Below are 23,424 nucleotides of genomic sequence, written 5' to 3'. Positions count from 1 at the left end.
CTTTTCTTTTCTTTTTTTTTTTTTTTTTTTTTTTTTTAATCTATGATCAGCTCTATCATGTTATAGCAACGTGATTGGCAAACTAATTCATTGAAATTTTTGTATAACACTGTGAATATAATGATTACTGTATATAAGTTAATTAACTTTCACTCTCTATTTTATTTATTGCGTATTTTAGAAATCGTTCAACTTTATCATATATCAATGAGCTAATCAAAAATCATAAATAATCATTAATTTTTCATTCTAATCTACAATAATAATGCATTTGATTCTTCTGTGTTTTCTTCTAAATATATATATATATATATATATATATATATATATATATATATATATATATATGAAATTTTAACTTTTAAAATAAAATATACTTTTGATGAGAAAATGACGATATAAATATAAAGCAATGACGTATCATATAACATTGTTAGCATTCATTAAACAAACTTGACAAAAGAAAACACTATTAAATAGAGAGAGAGAGAGAGAGAGAGAGAGAGAGAGAGAGAGAGAGAGAGAGAGATAAATAGATAGATAGAGAGAGAGAGAGAGAGAGAGAGAGAGAAGTACTAGGCGCGCCTAATAATATAACACATTTTATTAGAGATATAATATTATCAAGTACCTCAATAACTTAGATGGTGCTTCTTCTGCGATGCTCTATATATCTGTGAAAATGATTCATAATAAAAGTATTAAGACTTTAAGGAATATTTGAGACGGTAGATCTGAATTTATTGGAGAAACGTTTGAATTGTTCGTTCGACGAAGACACTGGCATTCAATCCGATCAGTTAAATTGTTGATAAAGATCTTCTATTTGGGGCTTGAAGTATGCTTTTAATTGAGGCCTTTTTGTTTTCAACGTCGGCGTGAGAAGACCATTTTGTACGGAAAATGGATCCGGATGTAAGTAAATATCTTTGACCTATTTTCAAAAAAAAAAAAAAAAAAAAAAAAAAAAAAAAAAAGAAAAATATGAGTCATTTTGCTATTTCTTCCTTTTTTTTTTTAAATTCTAAAGAAAACACAATAAGTGTTATCGTGAACAAATATTTTGTTATATATAAATATACATATATATATACATATATACACGTGAAAAAACTTGCATGCAAATATCTTGATAGTTGTATTATTTCAATGACTCACCTGTTCGAAAGACTTCAAACCATTTTCTTTTCCCCACATGTGCATATCGCATAAGATCAACCTCTTGACCTCTGGATTCGCGCAAAGAACGCTTAATGTACCTGGTATACCGTTTTCCACGGCCCAACATTTAATTACGTCTACGTCCGGTACAACTATCCCTACGACGCAAGATTTTAAAGATTCCCCATGGACGAATACTTGATGCACATATTGGCTACGTAAATAGGCATTTTCGATTTTTTCAGGAACTATATATTCCCCTTGGGACAATTTAAAAATATGTTTCTTCCGATCGATTATTTTTAACGTGCCGTTCTGGAAAAAAAAAAAAAAAAAAAAAAAAAAAAAAAACAAAAAGAAAAGTAAAACAAAATGAAAAAAAGAAAGAAAGAAGGAAACGAGGATAACAATCGGATATAATAAAGATAGACAGATGTAATATTATATTTCGCGATTTGGATTACTTGAAATTTGAATCCTTACGGGTAACCACATGCCAACGTCTCCCGTGTGATGCCATCCGAGTTCATCGACTACCTCAGCCGTTTTTTCTGGATCCTTGAAATATCCTACAAATACGTTAGTACCCTTGACGCACACCTCGCCTTGATTGTTGATAGCATAATATTCCATTTCTGGTACGTCTACTAGTTTAATGCAGCAACAAGCTACTGGTGGTCCCACGTGTTCTGGTACATGATCACCCTTAGATATTGAAAAATAAATATTTCATTAATTATTTATTAATTGTCGATTATTAAATGTTAAACAAAATTTAATTATCGATAACCAATGTACCCGTATATCATCATCCGTTTATACTATCTATGCGTCTATATATATATATATATATATATATATATATATATATATATATATATATAAAAGATTATTTTCAGATTTATATAAAATTAATCGCGATTTCGATTGAATGCGGTGACATTTAAAACATTTACAATTGTTCATGCGATAAAAGCAAAAGAAACAGAGAAAGAGAGGGAAGGAGGGAGAGAGAGAGAGAGAGAGAGAGAGAGAGAGAGAGAGAGAGAGAGAGAGAGAGAGAGGGGGTGAGAAGGAGAGAGAGAGAGAGAGAGAGAGAAAGAAATCGTTATTAACGTATTTACGTTTGCTATAACGTATGCATCACTACATTTTCATCCAATGAATCCGCACAAGGTACTTTAACAGCGTTGTATTACCGGCTGATACAGCTGTCCGACTACTATATTGATCCTCAAAGGTTTGCCAAAAATAGTGCTCGCGTGTATGTCACTTGATTATTTGTCAGCTCTCTCTATTCGAATAGTCTGGTCATGTTGTTGCGAAGAGACGGTCTGACGACGTTCTGTCGATTAAACAAATTTTTCTTCTTTCTATATGAGTAATATGTATATACATACATAAAGAGAGAGAGAGAGAGAGAGAGAGAGAGAGAAAAGAGAAAAAGCGTGAATTTATTTATATATGTATATATATATATAATTATATATTTATATACATATAATATATACGAATACGGTGATACATTTAGAAAATTATTTGCATGCATTGAGAAAAAGAAAAGATTGATAATAATAATAATTCAAAAAAAAAAAAAATAAATAAATGACGAGAAGCATACAAAAAAAAATCGTGTTCACCATCCTTGTGCGATATCTACTTCCGCGTGCTTCATATATTTCCTTTCTTTGTTTTTTCTTTTTCTTTTTTTCTTCTTTTCTTTTTTCCTTTTTTAAATGTGATTAAAGAGCGTACCCGTGGCAAGTATTAAAGTTGACGTGTGCACGAGAGGTTTATTTGCGGCGCGTTTATTGACCGTCTCGTTTGAGTCATAAGCGCCTACTTCAAAATTAAAACACGCCTCGTTGAAATTACTTCAGCCGAATATCTCTAATCTCAATAATGAAATATGTTTCAAGGGGATAGATTGACAGTGTTGGTAAGAGAGAATGAGAGAAAGAGGGAGATAGAGAGAGAGAGAGAGAGAGAGAGAGAGAGAGAGAGAGAGAGAGAGAGAGAGAGAGAGAGAGAGAGAGAGAGAGAGAGAGAGAAAGAATCACGAATTCCAAAGAGATATTTTCAAAACATGTTAAAATCTAAAGAACGACCTTGCTAATAAAAAGGAAAAAGAAATAAAATAGAAGGATGAAGAAGAAAAATGAGAAAAAAATAATAAAAAAGAAAAAAAAAAACAATTCTACGATTCTACGATAGAGAAGAAGAAACACACAAAAAAGAAAAAAAAAGAGAAGTAGAAGCGAGATTTTTAAAAACTTGTTAAAAACTTAAAGAACGACTTTGCCAATAAAAGAGAAACAAAAAAAAGAAAAATAAAAAATCGACGACAGAAGAAGAGAAAAAAAAACACAAAGAGAAAACAAAAAGAAGAAGAAGAAGAAGAATTAGTCCGAAACGTCCGAACAAAATTTAATGGTTTTCCTTGCAACGAAAGAAGTGTGGTTCATTATTTTAATTTTAATAAATTACCGTTGAATCGTTAAAAAAGAAAGATTCAGTAACTGCTGAAAATAACAGGGAAGAACCGAACGGGAAGAGACGAACGCGGTTTCTTTTGTTACATCAAGGAAATATAACGCATCCCTCCCCTCTCCACCCCCCACTAGCTAGCGTGTTCTTTTCGTAATTACGTAAGAACAGGTTGGTTCTTATTTTTGCTGTTTTTTTTTTCCTTCTTTTTTCTTTCCGCCCCCTAGCGGGCCCACTCTTCGTAGGGAGAGAGGGAAAAGCAGGAGAAGAGGGCGGGGGTGGATCATCGACGTGTATTTCGAACCTGTATAGTGAGAGTGATCGGTGCGCAACATTCAGTTTGACCATATCCCTCGACGACGAGACAGCCAAGGGCGCACCTTGTAAAAGTGAGGACATTACCAGCCAATGGCGCGGAACCCACTAACATAAGTCTCAATCTACCACCCATAGACTCTTGAATCTTCTTGAATACCAGCCTATCCCATACGCCATTGTTCCTCACTATACTCTTCTTGATCTCCCTTTCCTTCGAGCGCATCCCAATGTTAAATATCATTCTCTTGAAGAACGAACTCTGAAGTTCCGATTGTACCTGATGAAAAATAATATAACGTTAAAACGTAAAACTGTCGTACATCAGTCAGAATATTCTATATTTAAAGAAGCACGAGGTATATCTTCCGACTCTTTCTAAGTTATACATATCTATATATCTATCTATGTTTCTATGTATGCATGTATGTATGTTCTTTGGCAAACGACGAGACCGGCACGTCTGTTGTTCGTTTCTACGTCAATATCGATTCGACTGCTAAATGGCTTAAGTACGTGAAGCTGTCATCCTGAAGGCCTAGACTTCGAAGCGTCTACCGATTATCGATTACGAATCCAACAAAGCGGATATGCCGTCATTTTTTGTCAACCTTCGTAATGTAGATCTAAAGCTAATAGATTTGTTTGTATTTACTGTTAGAAAACTCTCGATTGAGTGGTTAATAATGCATATGCGTGCACCTATGTATATGTGTGTGTGTGTATGTGTATGTAGATTTTTGGATCTCTTACGATGTCTCTCACGAAGATCGTACAAAAACGTAGCCAAGTTCAATTTCCTCTCTTTTCGTACCTCGTGTTCAAGTCACGTTGTTTATTGTTTGTTCAAAGATCAACTTTCTTCGATATTTATAATTTTTCCTTTTGATCGAAAATATATATTTATCAGTATTATGATATGATTAATAAGTTATATCTAATGTTTATTTATTCTAAACGAAAATAACACAACGAGGAATAGAAAATGATAAGTGAAGTTAAATATACATAGATATATCGTGGACGATAAAGTAGTCGTATAAATTCTTTTCATATAAAAACGAGAAGAGGAAATTTGTAACGTAACATTATTCTATTCACTATCTTTATAATCAAGGAATATATAAACTCTCCCACGTAAAATCTCATGTAGAATCTAAATATTAACTCGGAGAACTGACTTCTGAAATATTTGTAAAGTAAAGAGGATTATTCTAAATTGACGATATGTGTCGGCCTTCGAATTTACCGGAAATAATCATCGCGTATCAACGTTATGCAATAATACGTTTTCATGTTTTATTATGAACCCCTTGATATATATATATATATATATATATATATATATATATATATATATACATATTTAATGCGTGAGACTAGACGTACAAAACTCGTGGTTTATCATAAACGAATTCCATTCAATGAAAGCTAGCTTCCAAGGTTACTCGGATGACATGCCGTAATTTTCTTTCCACCTGTCGTGCCTGTGTGTGCCGAGCGAACATTTTACGCCCTGCAACTGCCATTGGCACGTTGAAAGATATTGCGCAGTACCAACTGAAAAATGACGGAAGAATGATACAAATCGTATCCGTCCTACGGTAATGATCCATTTTTAATATTGTCTTAAAGATATTCTTGTGGTATCTCTTTTTGGGAACGAGGTTACGTTGTTCTTCATTACGTCGTTCCTCGTTACGTCGTTCCTGATGCTAACTGCCAAGGATCATGGATAGCTAGTCCGATATATTGATGAATAAATAAAAAAAAAAAAAAAAAAAAAAAAAAAAAAATGATGCAGAAGGGGTGGAAAGGAAAGAAAGCAGAAGTAGAAGAAGAAGGTAAAAAAAAAAAGAAACAAAAAACAAAAGAAAAGAAAAGAACAAATTTCACTTCAACTACTCACTTTGTCGTACATGCGATTTAACAGCCTGGGTACAGCCGGCATTACGGTGGGTTTTAATGCTTTCATATCGTCCGATAACCTCTTGATATCACCGCTGTAGAAACCGACTGATCCTCCAACCATATATAAACCATTCTCGCAACAACGTTCCAACATATGTGCAAGGGGTAAAAAGCTAATCATGGTATCTTTGCAGGTCGGTGTGTGATCACCCAATTGCAATAGGACCGCGCATACGCCTGCCATTACATTTTGATGCGTCAACATAACTCCTTTTGGGTTGCCCGTCGTCCCGGAAGTATAACAAATCGTACAAAGATCCGTAACCCTCGGTGGTACTTCAGGTTGATTCTTCTGTGCACCAAGTCGTTCGATATCCTCAAACTTTAAAAGTTCAATCCCGCGATTCTTCGCTCTCTGATTCGTCGCCGGTCTCGTTTCTTTAATGACGATTAACTTCCTTAAACACCTGTTCAAATATAATTCGATCTTTGTTAGAAAGAAATTTGTGAAGGGACGATAGTGGGGTACCAAAAAAAAAAAAGAAAAAAAGAAAAAAAAAATAGCGGGATCAAGAGAACAAAACAAAAAAGTTGCCATACATAATTCGTGCAATAATAAAACGATATATTATGTATTCTGATAAATACCTAGGAGCTTTGTCGAGAAGTAAATTAGATTTCTTATCATCTTCGCAAACTACTATACTGATATCAGCCTGGTTGATAATGTATGCACACGCGTCTGGTCCTAATGTGTCGTAAAGCGGTACAATGACCAATGAATACGTGTAACATGCTTGTTCCGTCAGGATCCACTCAGGACAATTTTGACTGTATAAGCCCACCAATGTGTGCTGACCAGGGACCAATCCCAAGGATACGAGACCGGAACCAAAGTTCTTTGCCCTGAGTAAAGTCTCGTTGTAGTGAATCCATTGGTAAGGTTTGTTAGGTCCATCTCGCCAGCCAAGACACGGACCGTTGTCTGCGCATTACAAAGGGTTGCCAAGATTACTTCTTACTCGTAGATTCATAGATGATAGAGTTAATAAGAAAGAAAGAGAGAGAGAGAGAGAGAGAGAGAGAGAAAGAGAGAATAATTGCCAGGTCCCGAGAAATGTTCGAGGCTAGACTTTGTGGGAACGCAAGAATTTAAATTGTCACGCGACGCATTGCCTGACAAACATCTGTTCTGGCAAGAACTTGAGTGTACGGTTTCATTAAAGGCGTGTACGTACAATTACGATCTTTGTTACCAATGGGAATCATACGTTGAGGAAAAAAGCCAATAATAAGATTTTCATCATCGGCTAGGCCATGTTACGACGACACTAAAATGTAATGTTGTTTTCGGAACGACAGGTGGTCAATATATCTTGCTGGTGGGCGTGAATCTCCCTCTCTATCTCTTTCTCTCTCTCTCTCTCTGTCTCTCTTTTTCTTTCTCTTTTTCTCTTTTACACACACGCACTATTTATCTTTCTAAATTTTGTTCAATGTAAAAATAAAAACGATTGGAAATAGATGACTGACAACCTTCTCGTAAAGGTCATCAAATTATTTCCAAGATATGACTAAAAAGTAAAGGCTGTGACACGATAAGAGACAAGAGAATTGCATTAAAGATAGAAAGTATTGCAGTTAAAGGCCACTAAGATCCGAATCATTTCGCGCTTGTTTACAAGATTTAATGCGCGACCGTCGTTGCCAAACGACATTCACAACCGCGTGGGACACGAGAAAGAGAGAGAGAGAGAGAGAGAGAGAGAGAGAGAGAAAGAGAGAGAGGAGAGAGATCGATCATTTTAATAACACTCGAAGAGATCTTCCTCACGAACGGTATCGACGGCACAAAGTTGTTTATAGATTTAAATAAACAATCGAGGCGTCTCATTTAATTTAATCGCTGACATTATCCTGTTAACTTACTGGACTCTTTGGCACCTCTGCGAAAGCCTTCGTAAAGCGTCTTGGTGTCCTCGTGAATATAACTTATGAACTTGCCCTCCTTGCTGTCCTTGTAGAATCGCGAGACTCTTATCAAATCGGCACCCTGTAAAACGTCCAAGAGAATTCTCTTGACAGTATTCTCAAAACCCCTGGGTGTTCCGGTTTTTGTTATATAATGAAATGGCAAGTGCAACACTAAATTTAGCAACCGTGCGTGGTTAGCACCGCACAGCTAGTGAAGAAGAACATTATCGATTTCGTGAATATAAAAGAAATTTTATAATGGAAAATCGAACGATTTGATTTCTTTTCGACTTTCACCAAATATCTCTTGTAATTGAATTATTTCAAGAAAATCCGATTTAAAGCGATCTTGTATTAACACTCAAATGAGACAGAGTAAGATGCCAAAGTGATACATACAAATATACATACATACACATATATATATGCGCGCGCGCGCACGCGCGCGCGTGTGTGTGTGTGTGTGTGTGTGTGTATGTGCATATAAGAAGAAGAAAAGGGAAGAAAAAAAGAAGAAGATGATATATATATATATATGTAAACGCTGTAACGAGAAGAGACACTACACCTTGAAGGTATCAGATTGCTCGTTGAGGTCGATCGGCGCGCGGATCGGCTCGTGAAAAAACCAGCCCGAGGATGGCATAATTTTTCGTACCGCGCACGGACGGATATTTAATTGGGCAATGCGTGTACGGACGCGTATTTACGCACGCCGTGATACGCGATACGACGTCGTTCTTTCTTATCCCTTATTACAATATCTTAAGCAAACCTTTCAAAGGAAATACATTTTGGGGAAAAAAAAAAAAAAAAAAAAAAAAAAAAAAAAAAAAAAAAATATAAAGAAGTTTGAGATATAAAAGTTTAAATAATAAGCAAACGAGTCAGTAATTCGTTTGATCGTTGAGATTCGATAGGAATGAGCCAAACGAGTCGTCGGATTGAGACGAGACGTACGGGCCGATATGCCCGCGGTTACTGATTCTCCTCCACTTGCTTTTTCGAGAGACCAAATTTTGGCATTAAAGAAGCTTGTCACGAGGTGATGCTACCGAACTTCTACCGACTTAACTCGCTAACTAAGACGAGTAGAGTACTCTAGTTTTCAACGTTTTGACTCTCTCATACTTCGTGCCACGAAGCGCGCACGGCCTATTCTCTATCCGCAAACTACTCTCGACTATATTTAAATATAGTGTCTCGTTGATGTAGAAAGGGAGAGAGAAAGAGACAGACAGAAAGACATAGATAGAAAGAGAGAGAGAGAGAGAGAGAGAGAGAGTCATTCTCGACAAAACACCGGACTTGGATCATCGTCTCGATCAGAAGTACCGATCGGTTGATGCTATATTGTCCATTCTTGATTTTCATCTTCTTCTTTTTTATCATCATTATCATCATCATCATCATCATCATCTTCATCAGTATCATCACCTTCGTTTTCTTCTTTCTTTATTTTCCTTCCCGCCTATGAATTAATCAATCAATCATTATTATTTCATTGAAGATTGATATCTATATCTACGAGATACTATTTAAGTATTACGTATGATATTCTTCTGATGTAACAATTTGATCGCAAACTTTTCTTTTATCTCGAGAAAGAGGATGAGAGAATGAGAAAGAAAACAATACGTTTTGGTTCAAGATAAGATTGATAAAAACATCGATTGCTCCGACGAACGACTCAGCGACACGGTGCATCTATATCTTCGTGAATTGAAATTATTATTTAATATGTAAAAATTGTGCATTTTTAAGAAGAAAAATAAAATCTGTACCATCATCAAGGATCATCTCTATATACGTATGTTGTATACATTTATCCAGTGAATAAAGTAATTTAACCGTCGCTCTATTATCTCATTTTACTGTTAAGGCGATAAGACACCCAGTTGATTTATTAGACATTGGACATTGGACATTCGCCGAACATCTTTTAGTCGTTTGTCAAGGTATAGTAGTCATGAGAAGAAATATACGATGAATTACTGAAGAAACGAGATAAATATTATATATGTATCTGTGATCGTCTCTTTTGAAGTAATAAGGAAAGAGAAGAAAAGAAAAAAAAAAAAGACAAAAGAAAGAAAAAATAAAGAAAAAGGGAGAAAAAAAAAGATGGATAGAATGGTATTGGATCTAAAGAAAAATCTATATGTACAATAAATTAGGAATGTACAAACACGTAAAAGATCTATTTACATGTAATCAAAAAAAAAAAAAAAAAAAAAAAAACTATTTACATATCGTATACTTTAGTCTACAATAATTTGTTATATTTTTCTTACCGGAAGTAAAATACTTTGAGCGTCGAGTGGCCACAATGGTTTTTCCGGTTTAGGTCTTGTAGCATAATATGCTGCTACACCAGTGATTACGAGAGCTCCGGCACCGCTCAGATACGGAATGTAATCCTCGAAGTTTGACTGTAACACTTGATTTAAAATCATTTGAACTAAAGAGAGAACTTTATTGATTAGTATTATTATTTTTTTCTTTTTTTGATTGTCCAGCATCAATTGCAATTATATACTGAAAAAAAAAAAAAGAAAAAAAGAAATTTACTTAAAAATTGTGCAAGGGTTAGGTGAATACTTGAAACTAATTAGATCGGCAGTATCGAGATTTGAAAAAAGAAAAAAAAAAAAAAGAAAGTAGAGACCAGCCTTTTTTTTTCATAATTCAAAACAACGATAATTCTTTATACGTGCCATTATCACTTTTTTTTTCTTTTTTTCATCCTCAAGGTCGTTCAAGTTTATAGACAATAATAAAGAACGTCGATCAATAAAGATGATATGATAAACAAACATACGTATCGGATGACAACGATTGTTCATAGCTTATTCCTTCGTCCGGTATCGACGCAATATTACGTGCGCATAACAAAGGACGAACCCCATGTCTATAAAATACTACTAATAGGGTTTTGCGATAGTTAAACTAAACAACGGCACTGTGATATAGACGATATAGAGAAGTAAGGATCAACGTACGACACACGAACACAATATTCAACGACAAAGAGTAACTTAACGAGCTTTATGATTACTTTACTACACGTGTTAACACGCGCTTACAGGATATTATTAGGCGTGAGAATATGTCAGCTTATTTTGCTTAAAAGAGCGTATCTTTTAGTATCAACAAATAATCTATACTCACTGACGAAACGTAGAGATTAACGTACTGTTCTCACTCGTACGTATTCAATGGAACAAAAACAATCTTCCTCGTATTCACGTTGAAATAAACTGCGCGTCCGCACTAACGAACGATATCTCTCTGGGTTTCTCTATCTCTACGCGTATGTCTCTGTGTGTGTGTGTATGTGTGTGTTGTGTGTGCGTCTTTCTCTCTCTTTCTCCCTCCCTCCCTCTCTCTCTCTTTCTCACGAAAAATATCGTAAGAAATCTAGAAACTCGTTGAATTCTTGCCGAATAATGGCACCGAAAACAGTTCGGGCCAGAATGCAACTTTGGTCAGGGCCACGGCATGGCCTCGTGCACATTTGATTTTCTTACAGATTTTGATAGTTCTTTAATGATAATACAACGAGAAAGAAAATTATGACGATGACGACGACGACGACGACGACGACGACGACGACGACGACGACGACGACGACGACGACGACTACGACTACGACTACGACGACGACAGCGACAGCGACAGCAACAGCGACGAAGACGACGACGACTGACAGGTTTGCGTTGCGTTGCGGATTTTCGCTTGCGTATATACCCGCCGCGTCCTGACGTCACTCTGCAGCGAATCGATGAACAGTGCCGCGAGCGACCCTCCAGCACCCCCAAACGGTAACGACAATAGCCCCGTTGCATGTGTTGTCGCGCAAAGGCGTAGACTCTCTATTTCTCTATCTCTCTCTCTCTCTCTCTCTCTCTCTCTCTCTCTCTCTCTCTCTCTCTCTCTCTCTCTCTCTCTCTTTTCCAGGACAAGTTCTCTTGCATTCGATTTTCCTCTCGAACAGTTGGCAGGGTAGATTTGAAGTATAACAAAATTGTATGTAAGCTCGGTCGAGTGGTGGTCTGCGGTTGATAAGAAATTACCAACGGCAGACACTCTTATTGGTAGCTATTTGGAGAACGATCCTTCTTCAATCCGTACCAGACACATCCGTCGAAGGACACGTGCAAACTCGCATTCGGTGATAGAGGCACACGGCATATGCCGTGTTAGTTCATCGATCAGAAGTGAAGGAACTTTAGTTAGGGACAACCCTTTGGATAACTAACTCTTACCATGTGTTCTTCTGGTTCATGGAGTTTAATAATAATTGTAATACTCGGGATTTGTTATGTATGGAAAACTGGATTTCTCACGTGGCCACGTTCTACTAGTGTTAGAGCTACGGCGTCTATAAGATTAGATCTTAGTTTGCCTACAACGGCTTTATCGATCAATCGTCATATCTTCAATTCGACATCGGCTGGAAGAACGAATGATAAAAATCGTAAAAGGTATCGTGACACGGTATCAAGATATATGCTTAGACTTTACCATTTACGTCCGGAGCATGACGTTGTCAGAGCACTTCAGCCTATTCACGTATCGGCACCTGTAACCGATGGAGGAAGGATCGTTGAGTTTTCTCTACCGTTAGTTGATTCACAGGAAACATTGGAAACCGCCGAATTGCTTGGTACCGCGGGTACTATATTTAGAGTAAGGAGCATAGACGAGATTTCGAGAAAGACGACTCGGGAAAAAATGTCAAGGTCAAGAAGGGATGAAACTTGGAGAGCCTTCAACGTAACATCAGCGGTCGCTAAAAGAAACGGGAATCTCGTTAGATTACATGTACATGGAAGGGTCTCTTATAGGCCAAGAGCTGACGGGCCAATTTTGTTGTTGAGTTATAGGAAACCAAAGAGAAGGAAGAGGTATCGTCGGTCAACGTCCTTGGAACAGGACGATAACGAGGAAAATATACGTTGGGAGGATGATAGTCCTCGACGAAGGCGTAGAAACTCTTGCAAAAAGCGTCCACTTTATGTTGACTTTGCTTTGATCGCTTATGACGATTGGGTCGTGGCACCGCCGGGATACGAAGCGTATCAATGCGCTGGAAAGTGTTATTACCCGTTCGGTGATCATCTCAGTCCGACGAAACACGCCATAGTTCAAACCCTCGTACACGGTGCTCTTCAACGTACCGAAAGTATAAATGGTAATAAACCTGTCGGAAGAGCCTGTTGCGTTCCAACGAGATTAGCACCCACAAGTTTGCTCTATCTCGATTCAACTGGTACTTTAACGTATCAGTATGGTTACGAAGATATGGTGGTAGCGGAATGTGGTTGTCGGTGATCATCGTATAAGTCGTTTTTTCATTTTCTTTTTTTTTTTGTTTTGTTTTTTTTTCTTTTTCTTCCCCATCCCCTTCACCCCCCCCCATCTCCCTCCCCCTAAAATCTACATATTATACTCGATTAAAGCATCATTATCATTTGCAGATATTTTATAAGGTTTAATGTTATAACTTTACAGATCCTTTTTATTAATAAAATTTTAATCCTTTATCTACAAACATGTCACTTTTATAAATAGCATCCTTGGCGAGTAATGAAAGGAAAAAAAAAAAAAAAAAAAATTATTAGGGCTAACTTACGCGCGCGCGCATACGATCATATACAAAATACAAGTAATTCTAAGTCTCTCTTTGTTGTTCGTGTAAATTTATAAATATCCTATTGTATGACAACGCATATAATCGATTTTAAAGTCTCGATTTCAATTTTCAAATATAGATTATTACTTAGCTAGACACTTTAGAACACATTTCGTTATTCTTTCTGTTAAGCAGATACGATCTGCCAGGTGAAAAGAGTCTTATTCTTCGTGTTTTTCGTAATCTATGCCTGCTGTTTGGTATCCTCTCGATCTTATAGATCTGTTGTTTGATCAATGTGTCAGGTTGACTGAGTCTCATGCATAAGGAGACTTGACCAGAAAAATCCACGTCGGTTGTTAATTCCAATTTCGGTTCCATTGTCAATGAATATTCTGTCATACTTTGGACAAAATTTGAACGCAATTTGCTACCACCTTGGATTACGATACCGGCACTCATGTCTACCAAGGAATGAGCATTTCTCGACCAAAGACTCAATTGAATTTGTCCGGCAAGATCGAAACTCATGGCACCTTGAACATCCATTTCATTAACAAAACCAGCTGTAAGTGGTATAAATTCGCTGTGACTGTGCAAAGATGTTATCGCTTGGAAAGCTGGTGTTCTTTCGGATGCTGTTCCGGACCAAACGTGTCCCATCAATTCACCTTGGCCTGAGAAGAACACGAAAGGTCTAATACCGACACCTAACAAATCGATTTCCATTCCAGCCGTAGGTATTTCTTCGTCGGCATCTGCATTATCATCCTGATTCGAAGATACGAAATTACCAAGACCACGTGCGAAAAGACCAAGAGAAAACATTGTTTCCTCGTGTTCACCGGTTTCTAATACTACGTTTACAATACCACGTTTCAATAATCCTGCATTAATCTCTTGTATTGTTACGAGAGATCCATTACTACCCTTTGATTTTAAGAAGCTCCGTGAAAAAGCCGTACTCAATCCTTTTTGAGCTAATACATGATAATTATTAATTTCCCGTTGTAGTTGATCGAAATTCTCTTTCAAATTACGTGCGAACGTTTGATTCTTTTCAGACAATTGTTCAAAACGTTGATTCAAATATTTACGTATCTCGTATGCCAGATCATTATTGGCTAATGATTCGATGAGTTCTCGAAGTTCCTCCTTGGACGGTCCACTCTCTAGAATGATATCCAATGCAAGAGTACGAGCACTGCTGTCTCTTTTAGATTTACCGATCTGATAAAACGTCTTAAATGCAGCTTCCTTAACGTCAGACGTTATATATTCACGTGGTAGTGCTGCCAATGCACGCCAAGCTACAATACTTGTAGCAGAACTCTTATCCTCGGTGTATTTTAAAAGTATTGGTATTGCTTTTTTGCTCTTTAAATTTCTAAGAGCTCGTAGAAACTTTATCTTACACTCTTCTCCTGTACAACTATCTAAGCCTAATTCTAAACTAAATCTGGCCTTTTCTATCACAGTCGAGGTTCCATAATGTCGTGCAATTGCTGCTGCTGTTAACGCGAACGTTTCCGATAGTTTATCATTTTGCATGGTCTCCTCCGATCGTCTAAGAATATCTTTGGCTATATCAGCATCCGGATTTGGGGACATCGACAAGGCCCAAAGATATCTCTCGGTATCATCGCCTATCTCATCTTGTCTGAGTATCTTCATAGCAGCCTGATGTGTCGCTGTTGTCGATGTCGAGCCGTAAAGGTCCAAAAGTTGTGTCTTCAATTGCCGATAACGTGGACTCTTTAATAATTTTACTAATTGTTCGGTTGTCGTTCGTTTGACTAGAGGTAACAGCTTTAAAAAAGCCGATGCGGATTTCGTTGTTCCCAAAGCCGCATTATTTAAAGACTCGCGATAATCTTCGACCATTTGTTCCAACTGAAAATAAATCAATTATTTTTTTCTTTTTATCACTTTTACGTTTTAAAATCTTTTTTATTACAAGATTTCTTTTCCAACTTATTTATATATATATATATAAAAAAAAAAAAAAAAAAAAAAAAAAAACGTCATGTGCATACAAGAAATTGTAATAAAGTATCTTATATATGTAAATATATACCATTGGACATCCAGATTCTGGACAGGTAAAAGGTTCCATTTCCAGTTCGATGTCAGTTTCTCTATAACCAGGTTGAAGAAGAGCCACAGCGTGTTTAACGGTATTTGCATCTAAATATGCTACCACCTTGTCATCATCCTTTGGTATCTCTATTAATAATCTTTTCGTCGTTACCATACTACCTACTTCCGGTCTGGTTATCAAAGTCAACTGGTGTTCTTCTTCCTCCTTGATGTTCGTTGGTAATAAAAATGACGACAATTCGTATGTGACATTACGATAACTGACAAGTTTTACGTCGAGTATAGAATTAGGATGTTGTTTCTTTGGCGGTAAAGCGTTGGTGTTGATTTTACAATTGGATTTACGTTTAAGTATGGTTTTCGGTCCCAAGGAAATATAATTAACCGTGCAAAGACCCGATGCATCCTTTTCACGGATTTCATCATCGAACGTTTTGTATTGAAAAATACTCGCCAAGCCACGTTTCAAATTCTTCGATGATACCGATTCAGACGTGTCCAAATAGACAGCTTTAATTTCACCATTCTTCCATAAAACGATTGCGGGCCTTTGAGATATTTCGTTCACTCTTGATGAATGTTCTACGAAACCTTCTGGTTCTGGTGCTTTTCGCGATTTAATCAATAATTGCGGCGATGAGATCTGTATACGAAAAGGACAAAAGATAGATATTTATTAAATTTTTATTTATCGAATTATTTTTAAATTTATTATTTATAAAATATTTATTCAAATTTTTTATTTTTTATTTTTATTTATTTATTTTTTCTTTTTTTTTTTTTTAACAAACATTAAAACTTTCGCGAAGTCTGTTACAGATTTTTATAATTCGAAAGAAATCAAACAAATATATATATATATATATATATATATATATATATATGTCGAATTTGTTAATTGCATTCGTATTCACGCTTTATCAATGTAGAAAATATCACAAATTAAATGACTTACAGATAACGTTAAAATACGAATCGACGTTTTTCCCCCGATCGAAATCCAAAAAAGATTTAATAATCGTTTGTATAATTTAAATATAAGCCATTTAAAAAAGGTTATCGATATTATCAGAATTTTATCGCTACACGATAAAGAACAATTTATTAATAAATACACGTACATATATATATATATATATATCCTATTCGAAATGATGACCAGCATAATAATTATCAAAAAAAACAATGAAATTCGAGAACACAATATATTATATAATAAAATATAAATTACTTTTTTTTTTGTCATTTGATCTATAGATCGTACATTAAGATAGTGGGGGGGGGGGGGGGGGGGGGGGAATAAAAAATAAAACAAAATAAAAACAAAAATAAAAAAGAAAAAAAAACTGCCAAAGACAAAAGAATCCAAAAGACAATGGAACGTAATAACGGTATTTTTAAAATGGATTCTACAATGTATGCACATACGGTAGATCGTTAACGGGTTTTTACACTTGCAATTGAAATCAATTGTACGAGACGATATATTAAGCATGCCGATACTACCTAATCGAAATAATACATAGAAACTTTGATAGATATGACATGAGTCTGTTCTTCTATCTCCTGATCATATATACACACATATATATATATATATATATATATATATATATATATATATATATATATATTTATGTAATGAAATAAAATGTAATATAAAATAAAATCACCTCGATATTCAAAAGAAAAGATTCTGGATCGTTGGGATCCCTCCAAACGGCGGTCACATCGAGCTCGGCAGTTAATTGAAAGCCAACGTCACCGGCAAACTTGGAGGGTCCCGATTCCCTGAACAAAACTGTAGTCGTTAGTTGATATTTCAGACCACTTCCGACATCCCAACCTTTGGTGGCACCAGCTACCGCTGAAAATAAAATGCACAATATCCAGTACATGTTCTTCAGCTTCTCTCTAGTTGACAATGTTCTGAACGTTCTTGTTGTGTCGTTGTTGCTGTTGTTGTTGTTGTTGTTGTTGTTGGTGTTGTTGTTGTCGTCGTCGTCGTCGTCGTCGTCGTTGTTGTCGTTCGATCGAAAAACTTCCTTCGCGATCTATATATTTTTTTATTAGTGGTAACAATGGTTGTTATTAAAAAATAAAAAAGAAACAGAAACGAAAGGGAGAAACAATAGCAACAGAAGGGAAAAAGAAAAAGGAGCGAACGGAGACACTTCACACACAAAAAAAAAAAAAAAAAAAAAAAAAAAAAAAAGAAAAAAAAAAAGAAAAAAAACAGAAAAAAAAACAATACTTTGTTACACGAGTCGCCGAATTGTAAAATCGGATATAGGTTTTTTTATTTGTTCAAATTGATACTGTACATAAGTATAAATTTTCGAACGGAAAAAATTAAGAGCCACGAGGCGACCGATTACGAGTTTACGCGTCGTCTGTCGGATCCACTGTAGCCCTGTAAGAACCGCTTCACGAGTTAACGCTGGAATAGTTTCGTGTGAGAGTAAAAGTATATGTGTATGTCTGTGTTTACTTCCTATGTGTATTGTGTGTATGTGTGTGTGTCCATATCTGTGTCGGAGGACCAGTGACTCCCTCACGAGAGAATATACATCTAACATACTACTAAAAGGTCACCGTTAAGTCGCGATGAGATTCTAACGATTGCTATTACTACTGACAGACTAAAAATTAGATGGACCAGAACAAGAATAAGGATACGTAGGTGAAAATAAAAAAAAGAAAACAAAAAAAAAAAATAAATAAAAACTAACTTTCTTTAATGCACGTAAATATTAGATATTTAATGAATTATTTATATGTAATTATCTATCAATTCGAACGTCTTTTATACTTTCTTTTGTACACAGGATTTTAACAATAATAATAATAATAATAATAATAATAATAATAATAATAATAATAATAATAATAATAATAATAATAATAATAATAATAATAATATGTACATATATAATACTTTTATGTAGAACATAAAAAAGCTGCATTAATTGGTACAATTGGATTTTTCGAAATATCAATGCACAAAATTGCATAAAATTATTTACATGTTATGCAGCATCTGATACTATCTAACTTTGACCTATAACATTTTTATCTATTTTCAATCGTTTAAAGGATACCAACTGTTTCAATTGCGTGGGACATCCATAATATATATAAAATATATATTGTAGTATATATATATATATATATATGTGTGTGTGTGTGTGTGTGTGTGTATATAATCAACTCTAATCAAGTCGTACACAGCACTTTTTTGTTTCTTTTTTAAAAGTTAAGACATAACTTTAAAAAACAGATAAAAAAAGTGATATTCATATGGATCATTTTTTTTTTTCATTCACGCGCAACATGTTCCAATTTGCGATAAAAAAAAATATACAACCTTGAGAATATGCAATCCAAGAGATGTACTTCAATTAACCAAAAAAAAAAAAAAAAAAAAAAAAAAAAAAAAAAAAAAAAAAAAGAAAATTGTTAAAGTTGCATGAATTAGCAGATATTTGTCAAAATATTTCTCGTAAACTAATCACTTTTTCGACATTGTATCCGAATATTTTTTTATTCATATGTCATTTTATTCATATTATTTTATTCAAATCATTACGAGAAATCAATTCGCGAAAAAGAAAAGAAAAATAAAAAAGACTATAAGAAGAAAGAAAGAAATCGTAGTTCCGTTTATAAAAGGAAAAAAAAAAAAAAAAAAAAGTAAAAAAAGAATATTGATAACCTCGTGACAAAAAATGACCTTATTGAAAAAAAATTCTTTCGATCGTCGGATGAGCCCCCCTATTGAAGTAGTACAATTTTTTTTTTTTTTTCTTTTTTCCATGAAACCAAACATGATATAGATAGTCAACATATAACATAACAGCCGTATGTATTCTTTTTTTGTTTCAATCGAAGTTAAAAAGAAATTATGAAGAAAAAAAATAAATGGTTCAAGATATAATGCATATATATATATATATATATATCGTGATACTTTTTCGCATATGCAACAATATGGAATATTCATTTAGCAATTGCATTATTTTTTTCTATGAAAACTTTCCTCTTCTACTTTTTTTTTTCTTTTTTTCTCTTTGTATCTTTTTTTTTACATCGAATCCTCTCGAAAAAAAAAAAGATAAAAATCAAAATAGAATTAGGATAATACGATCAAAAAAAGGTTAATTTACGAAATATTTCGAAAAAAAAAAAAAAATATATATATATATATACACAATTTATGTATAATGTGTGTTACAAACGAAACGGATTATAACCTCTTCGATCTTATGCTTCGTATAAATTTTTATAATCTTATTACCGGACAAAAATATTTTCCGAAAGATTATTACTTTCTAAAATCAGAGAAAAAAAAATAAAAAAGGAAAAAGAAAAAGAAATACAAAAAATCAGAACCCCCCAAAAGATATGAAGACATATTTTTATATGTATCTCAACTCACGATATTAAAATATGCCTTTACAAAGTTTAATATCCGAACGATTTATTTCATATTGAATATTATTTATCGATAATTATTTTTAGTCATTGTATTGACTAAAAATTAAATATTACTTACCGTTTACGGTATCTTTGTTATATATATATATATATCTCAAATTTATATATATATACATAAAACCTTGCCAACATCTACGACTAAATTTATGTCTTTAATACTATCAACACTTTCACCGTTTCACTAAAACTTGTTTAAAAAAGAAAAGAAGCCGAAGAAGAAGAAGACAAAAATTGAATTTGCAAGAAAAAAGTAACTCATTTTAACGGGATTTTCTTTTTTTTTGTCGTTCTGTAAATGAAATTAATAAAGTGTAAAATGAATGAATATATATATATATATATATATATATATATATATATATATATATATTTAGCGAGATACCTTAAATCACTAAACAATTATTATTATAACGGTATTTATGTAACGATAACACGCTAAGAGACTTTAAGACTTTAAGGTTATCATAAATAAATTTCGTGCGACGTGCACGATTATTATTAGATACTCGAAAAAAAAGAAAAGAAACAAATAGCTTTAAACAAATTGACGTATTTAACTTTGTTAATTGTTATCGAACAATATTACGGTTTATTTTACGATTTCTAACTGGTTTGATCACTTGTTGAACATCTAACCCCGAGGAGTTAACTCGTCAAACAGGATTTGTACATTCTGGCGGGAGATTACATTTGAAACGTGGCAAGACTATTAATATATTCCTACATAATAAATTAGTCATATGATTATAAATACGATCATTTCATTCCTATGAAATATTTACATTATATAATTATCATAGTGCGTTGTACGATCTAACTTATTTTCTTTTTCTTTTCTTTTTTTTCTTTTTTTTATCGTATACAATTCATATCGTATACGATTTTTAAATTGATCAACGTAGTAGCAAAGAAATTGGTCTAATTACCTGGCGCCATCTGACAGTAGGGACCTGTAAAGAAAAAAAAGAAGAAGAAAACTTTATATAAAATTTGAACTTTCCACGATATTTTTATAAAGGACTTATACATGATTGATTGTTTGAAAGTTAATTTTAATTAAGAATTTAAATTAATTAGTAATACTTGTGTATAAGTGTGTGCGTGTGTATGTGTATGTGTGTGTGTGTGTGTGTGTGTGTGTGCGCGCGTGATTGTGTACAGATAAGTGTAAAGTCGAAGAATGGCAGAAAAAAAATATTTATAAAAAATCAATAAAAATAGTAAGTAAGGTTATATGTATGTATATATATATATATATATATATATATATATATATACTTAACGTTGTGTTTGAGTCATTATATAAATATATATAAATCCAAACAAGAACGTATCTTATCATATCACTATGTAAATACGTAAAATAAATTCATTAAAAAGATAGTGAGAAGTATCAACCAATGACGAAACATTTCACTAATTATATCACGATCAGTGATTGGTTGATCGTTGTTTAATTGTTCGTTAATACAACAATTTCGAATTAATCTAGCAGAATGTACTGTACGATTTATATTAAAACATCCAGTAATTTGCTTGATCTACGCGTATTATGTTTTATTTCTTTTTTTATTATTATAATCTTTTTACGTACATACATCCATACATACATACATCCATACATCATTCATGCATATTTATATACATATATACACATACTGATAAAGAACGTTTTATAATGATGACGTTATGGGATTTCATCGTAAGTAACAATGACACAGCGAAAGAGAGAGAGAGAGAGAGAGAGAAAGAGAAAGAGAGAGAGAGAGAGAGAGAGATGGCGCACGTGTGTTATAGGATAAAACGAAAAAGAAGATAATCAAGTGTGGTAAAGTAGGAAATGACTTTGTATCAGGGAGGCCAACAGCCTCTTTACTCACCAAAGAGTGCCAGAAGGTAGACGAGGTAAATGATCAGAGTAGTGAACGGTGGCCTTTTAAGACAGGCCATATCTTTATCCTGGTTCCTTGTAGATGATCTTTCTCGTTTCTATTTCTCTTAGATTTTTAATATATTATAATAAAAGTTCTCACGATGCCTTTTTCTATTCTTTAAACTTTTCACGAATATAAATAGGAATTATTATTAGAGACACAGAAAAGTATAAGACAGTACAGAACAGTGAGCTGCGTTATCGTGACGGGACCGGCACCCGTCAAACCCCTCACTGTACCCATTTGACCCTCCCTTTTCCTCCCTCTCTCCGTCGTCTTATCCGCCACTCATTCTCATTTTCCTTCTCCTTCGTTTTTTTCCCTTCTTCTTTCCTTCTCTTGTCTCCACTCTCTCACTCTCTCTCTCTCTCATTCTCTCTCTCTCTCTCTCTCGCTCTCTTTCTCTCTCTATCTCTTTTCTCTTAATCTTCTATCTTTCTCAAACGCACATAAGATCGTTCATTCGTTCGTTTGTCCGTTCGTTCGTTTATTCGTTCGTTCGTTGGTTCGTTCGTCTTCCGTCCGTACGTCATATCGTGCCGCCACTGCATTCTTCTCTTCAATCCTAGTTCATTCTCTTCTTCGTATTGGTAAAAATAAAAAAATAAGAATTATAATAAGTTGGAACGCGTTAGTAGATATATATATATATATATGTGTGTGTGTACACATATACCGAATATAATATAAAACCTAGATATAATATTCTTCGGTAGATATAAAATTAGATTTTATTCGACGAAATTTTGTATTTAAAAAAAAACCCGCCAAAAATTCTTCCTTCAGCACATCGTCATATCAACAACACATTTGTAAAGGAAACACGTATGATCGTAATTATTGTGATTAATTTTATTAAATATCTTCGAAAGAGATGCACTGTCAATAAATTTTCTTTATTATATTTGTTGATTCTCTTCTATCGAAAATTTGGTAATTAATTGAACAAACATCTTTGTCAATTATTCCAAAGTTGAAACGATTGTTTATCTAATAGTCATAGTCATATATATATATATATATATATATATATATATATATATAAATGTTCGATTTTTAGGATATGTTTTGTATTTAGAGAAAATATTAAAATGATTGAAAATGTGATAGATTATTAATTATAATATCTGTTGATGGCCAATATTGTCAGAGGAACGTTTATAAAATATTTAACATTTTCTTATAAAATTATACTTGATAAAATTTTGTTAACGATCAACATAAACACCAAACAACTAATGGAAAATATAAAGAAGTCAATTCTATTATGTTACGATGTTAAGTCGATCTAATTACTACGCATATGGTTCTCTTAGTAATATTAAACAATAAATAGTTCTTATCGTATTTATCAGTTTTTATGGGATCTTTGAACTAGTTATAACCTTACTTATCTTTCTACGCTCT

At 34.0% G+C, this 23,424-nt stretch overlaps 3 protein-coding genes across 10 annotated transcripts; 1 reads left to right on the top strand and 2 right to left on the bottom strand.

The window, feature by feature from the left end:
* Positions 1–586: 586 nt before the first annotated feature.
* Positions 587–11,643, bottom strand: LOC124950828 (long-chain-fatty-acid--CoA ligase 5). 5 transcript variants are annotated; one of them, XM_047498173.1, is made up of 10 exons: positions 11,020–11,643; positions 10,143–10,280; positions 9,184–9,319; positions 7,804–7,927; positions 6,523–6,859; positions 5,873–6,341; positions 3,953–4,243; positions 1,645–1,866; positions 1,159–1,476; positions 587–934 (listed from the first exon to the last, which is right to left on the bottom strand). In XM_047498173.1, the coding sequence occupies exons 3-10, from the start codon at positions 9,280–9,282 to the stop codon at positions 797–799; spliced, it is 1,998 nt and encodes a 665-aa protein (XP_047354129.1). In that variant the 5' UTR covers positions 9,283–9,319; positions 10,143–10,280; positions 11,020–11,643; the 3' UTR covers positions 587–796. The 5 variants fall into 5 exon arrangements, with proteins under 5 accessions (XP_047354129.1, XP_047354127.1, XP_047354128.1 ...); XM_047498171.1 differs by lacking the exon at positions 9,184–9,319 and having other exon boundaries at positions 10,143–10,288; positions 11,020–11,642; XM_047498172.1 differs by lacking the exons at positions 9,184–9,319; positions 11,020–11,643 and adding an exon at positions 10,566–10,583.
* LOC124950830 (bone morphogenetic protein 2-like) lies at positions 2,674–14,768 on the top strand. Its single transcript, XM_047498175.1, has one exon. It carries the CDS (start codon positions 12,118–12,120, stop codon positions 13,183–13,185), a length of 1,068 nt encoding a protein of 355 aa, XP_047354131.1. The 5' UTR covers positions 2,674–12,117; the 3' UTR covers positions 13,186–14,768.
* On the bottom strand, positions 13,355–22,298 carry LOC124950827 (microsomal triacylglycerol transfer protein). 4 transcript variants are annotated; one of them, XM_047498166.1, is made up of 5 exons: positions 21,964–22,298; positions 21,010–21,033; positions 17,260–17,453; positions 15,564–16,229; positions 13,355–15,379 (listed from the first exon to the last, which is right to left on the bottom strand). In XM_047498166.1, the coding sequence occupies exons 1-5, from the start codon at positions 22,031–22,033 to the stop codon at positions 13,634–13,636; spliced, it is 2,700 nt and encodes an 899-aa protein (XP_047354122.1). In that variant the 5' UTR covers positions 22,034–22,298; the 3' UTR covers positions 13,355–13,633. The 4 variants fall into 4 exon arrangements, with proteins under 4 accessions (XP_047354122.1, XP_047354124.1, XP_047354123.1 ...); XM_047498168.1 differs by having other exon boundaries at positions 17,260–17,640; positions 21,964–22,297; XM_047498167.1 differs by lacking the exons at positions 21,010–21,033; positions 21,964–22,298 and adding an exon at positions 20,142–20,351.
* Between the last annotated feature and the right edge of the window lie 1,126 nt (positions 22,299–23,424).

Source organism: Vespa velutina, chromosome 8 (genome assembly GCF_912470025.1).
Source record: "Vespa velutina chromosome 8, iVesVel2.1, whole genome shotgun sequence".
In the NCBI taxonomy this organism is placed as follows: Eukaryota; Metazoa; Arthropoda; class Insecta; order Hymenoptera; family Vespidae; genus Vespa; species Vespa velutina.
Note: the sequence above shows the minus strand (reverse complement) of the source record. Positions and strands in the feature narration are given on the sequence as shown.

Excerpts from the sequence above, each read along its gene's own strand:
- LOC124950828 (XM_047498170.1), bottom strand. The coding sequence starts at position 10,304 with ATGATTTTAAATCAAGTGTTACAGTCAAACTTCGAGGATTACATTCCG. Across the intron at positions 1,477-1,644 it reads ACGTTGGCATGTGGTTACCC|AACGGCACGTTAAAAATAAT; the intron begins GTAAGGATTCAA and ends TTTTTTTTCCAG. Across the intron at positions 935-1,158 it reads GTTTGAAGTCTTTCGAACAG|GTCAAAGATATTTACTTACA; the intron begins GTGAGTCATTGA and ends TTTTGAAAATAG.
- LOC124950830 (XM_047498175.1), top strand. The coding sequence starts at position 12,118 with ATGTGTTCTTCTGGTTCATGGAGTTTAATAATAATTGTAATACTCGGG.
- LOC124950827 (XM_047498166.1), bottom strand. The coding sequence starts at position 22,033 with ATGGCCTGTCTTAAAAGGCCACCGTTCACTACTCTGATCATTTACCTC. Across the intron at positions 21,034-21,963 it reads CTACCTTCTGGCACTCTTTG|GTCCCTACTGTCAGATGGCG; the intron begins GTGAGTAAAGAG and ends TTTTCTTTACAG. Across the intron at positions 15,380-15,563 it reads CAGAATCTGGATGTCCAATG|TTGGAACAAATGGTCGAAGA; the intron begins GTATATATTTAC and ends ATTTATTTTCAG.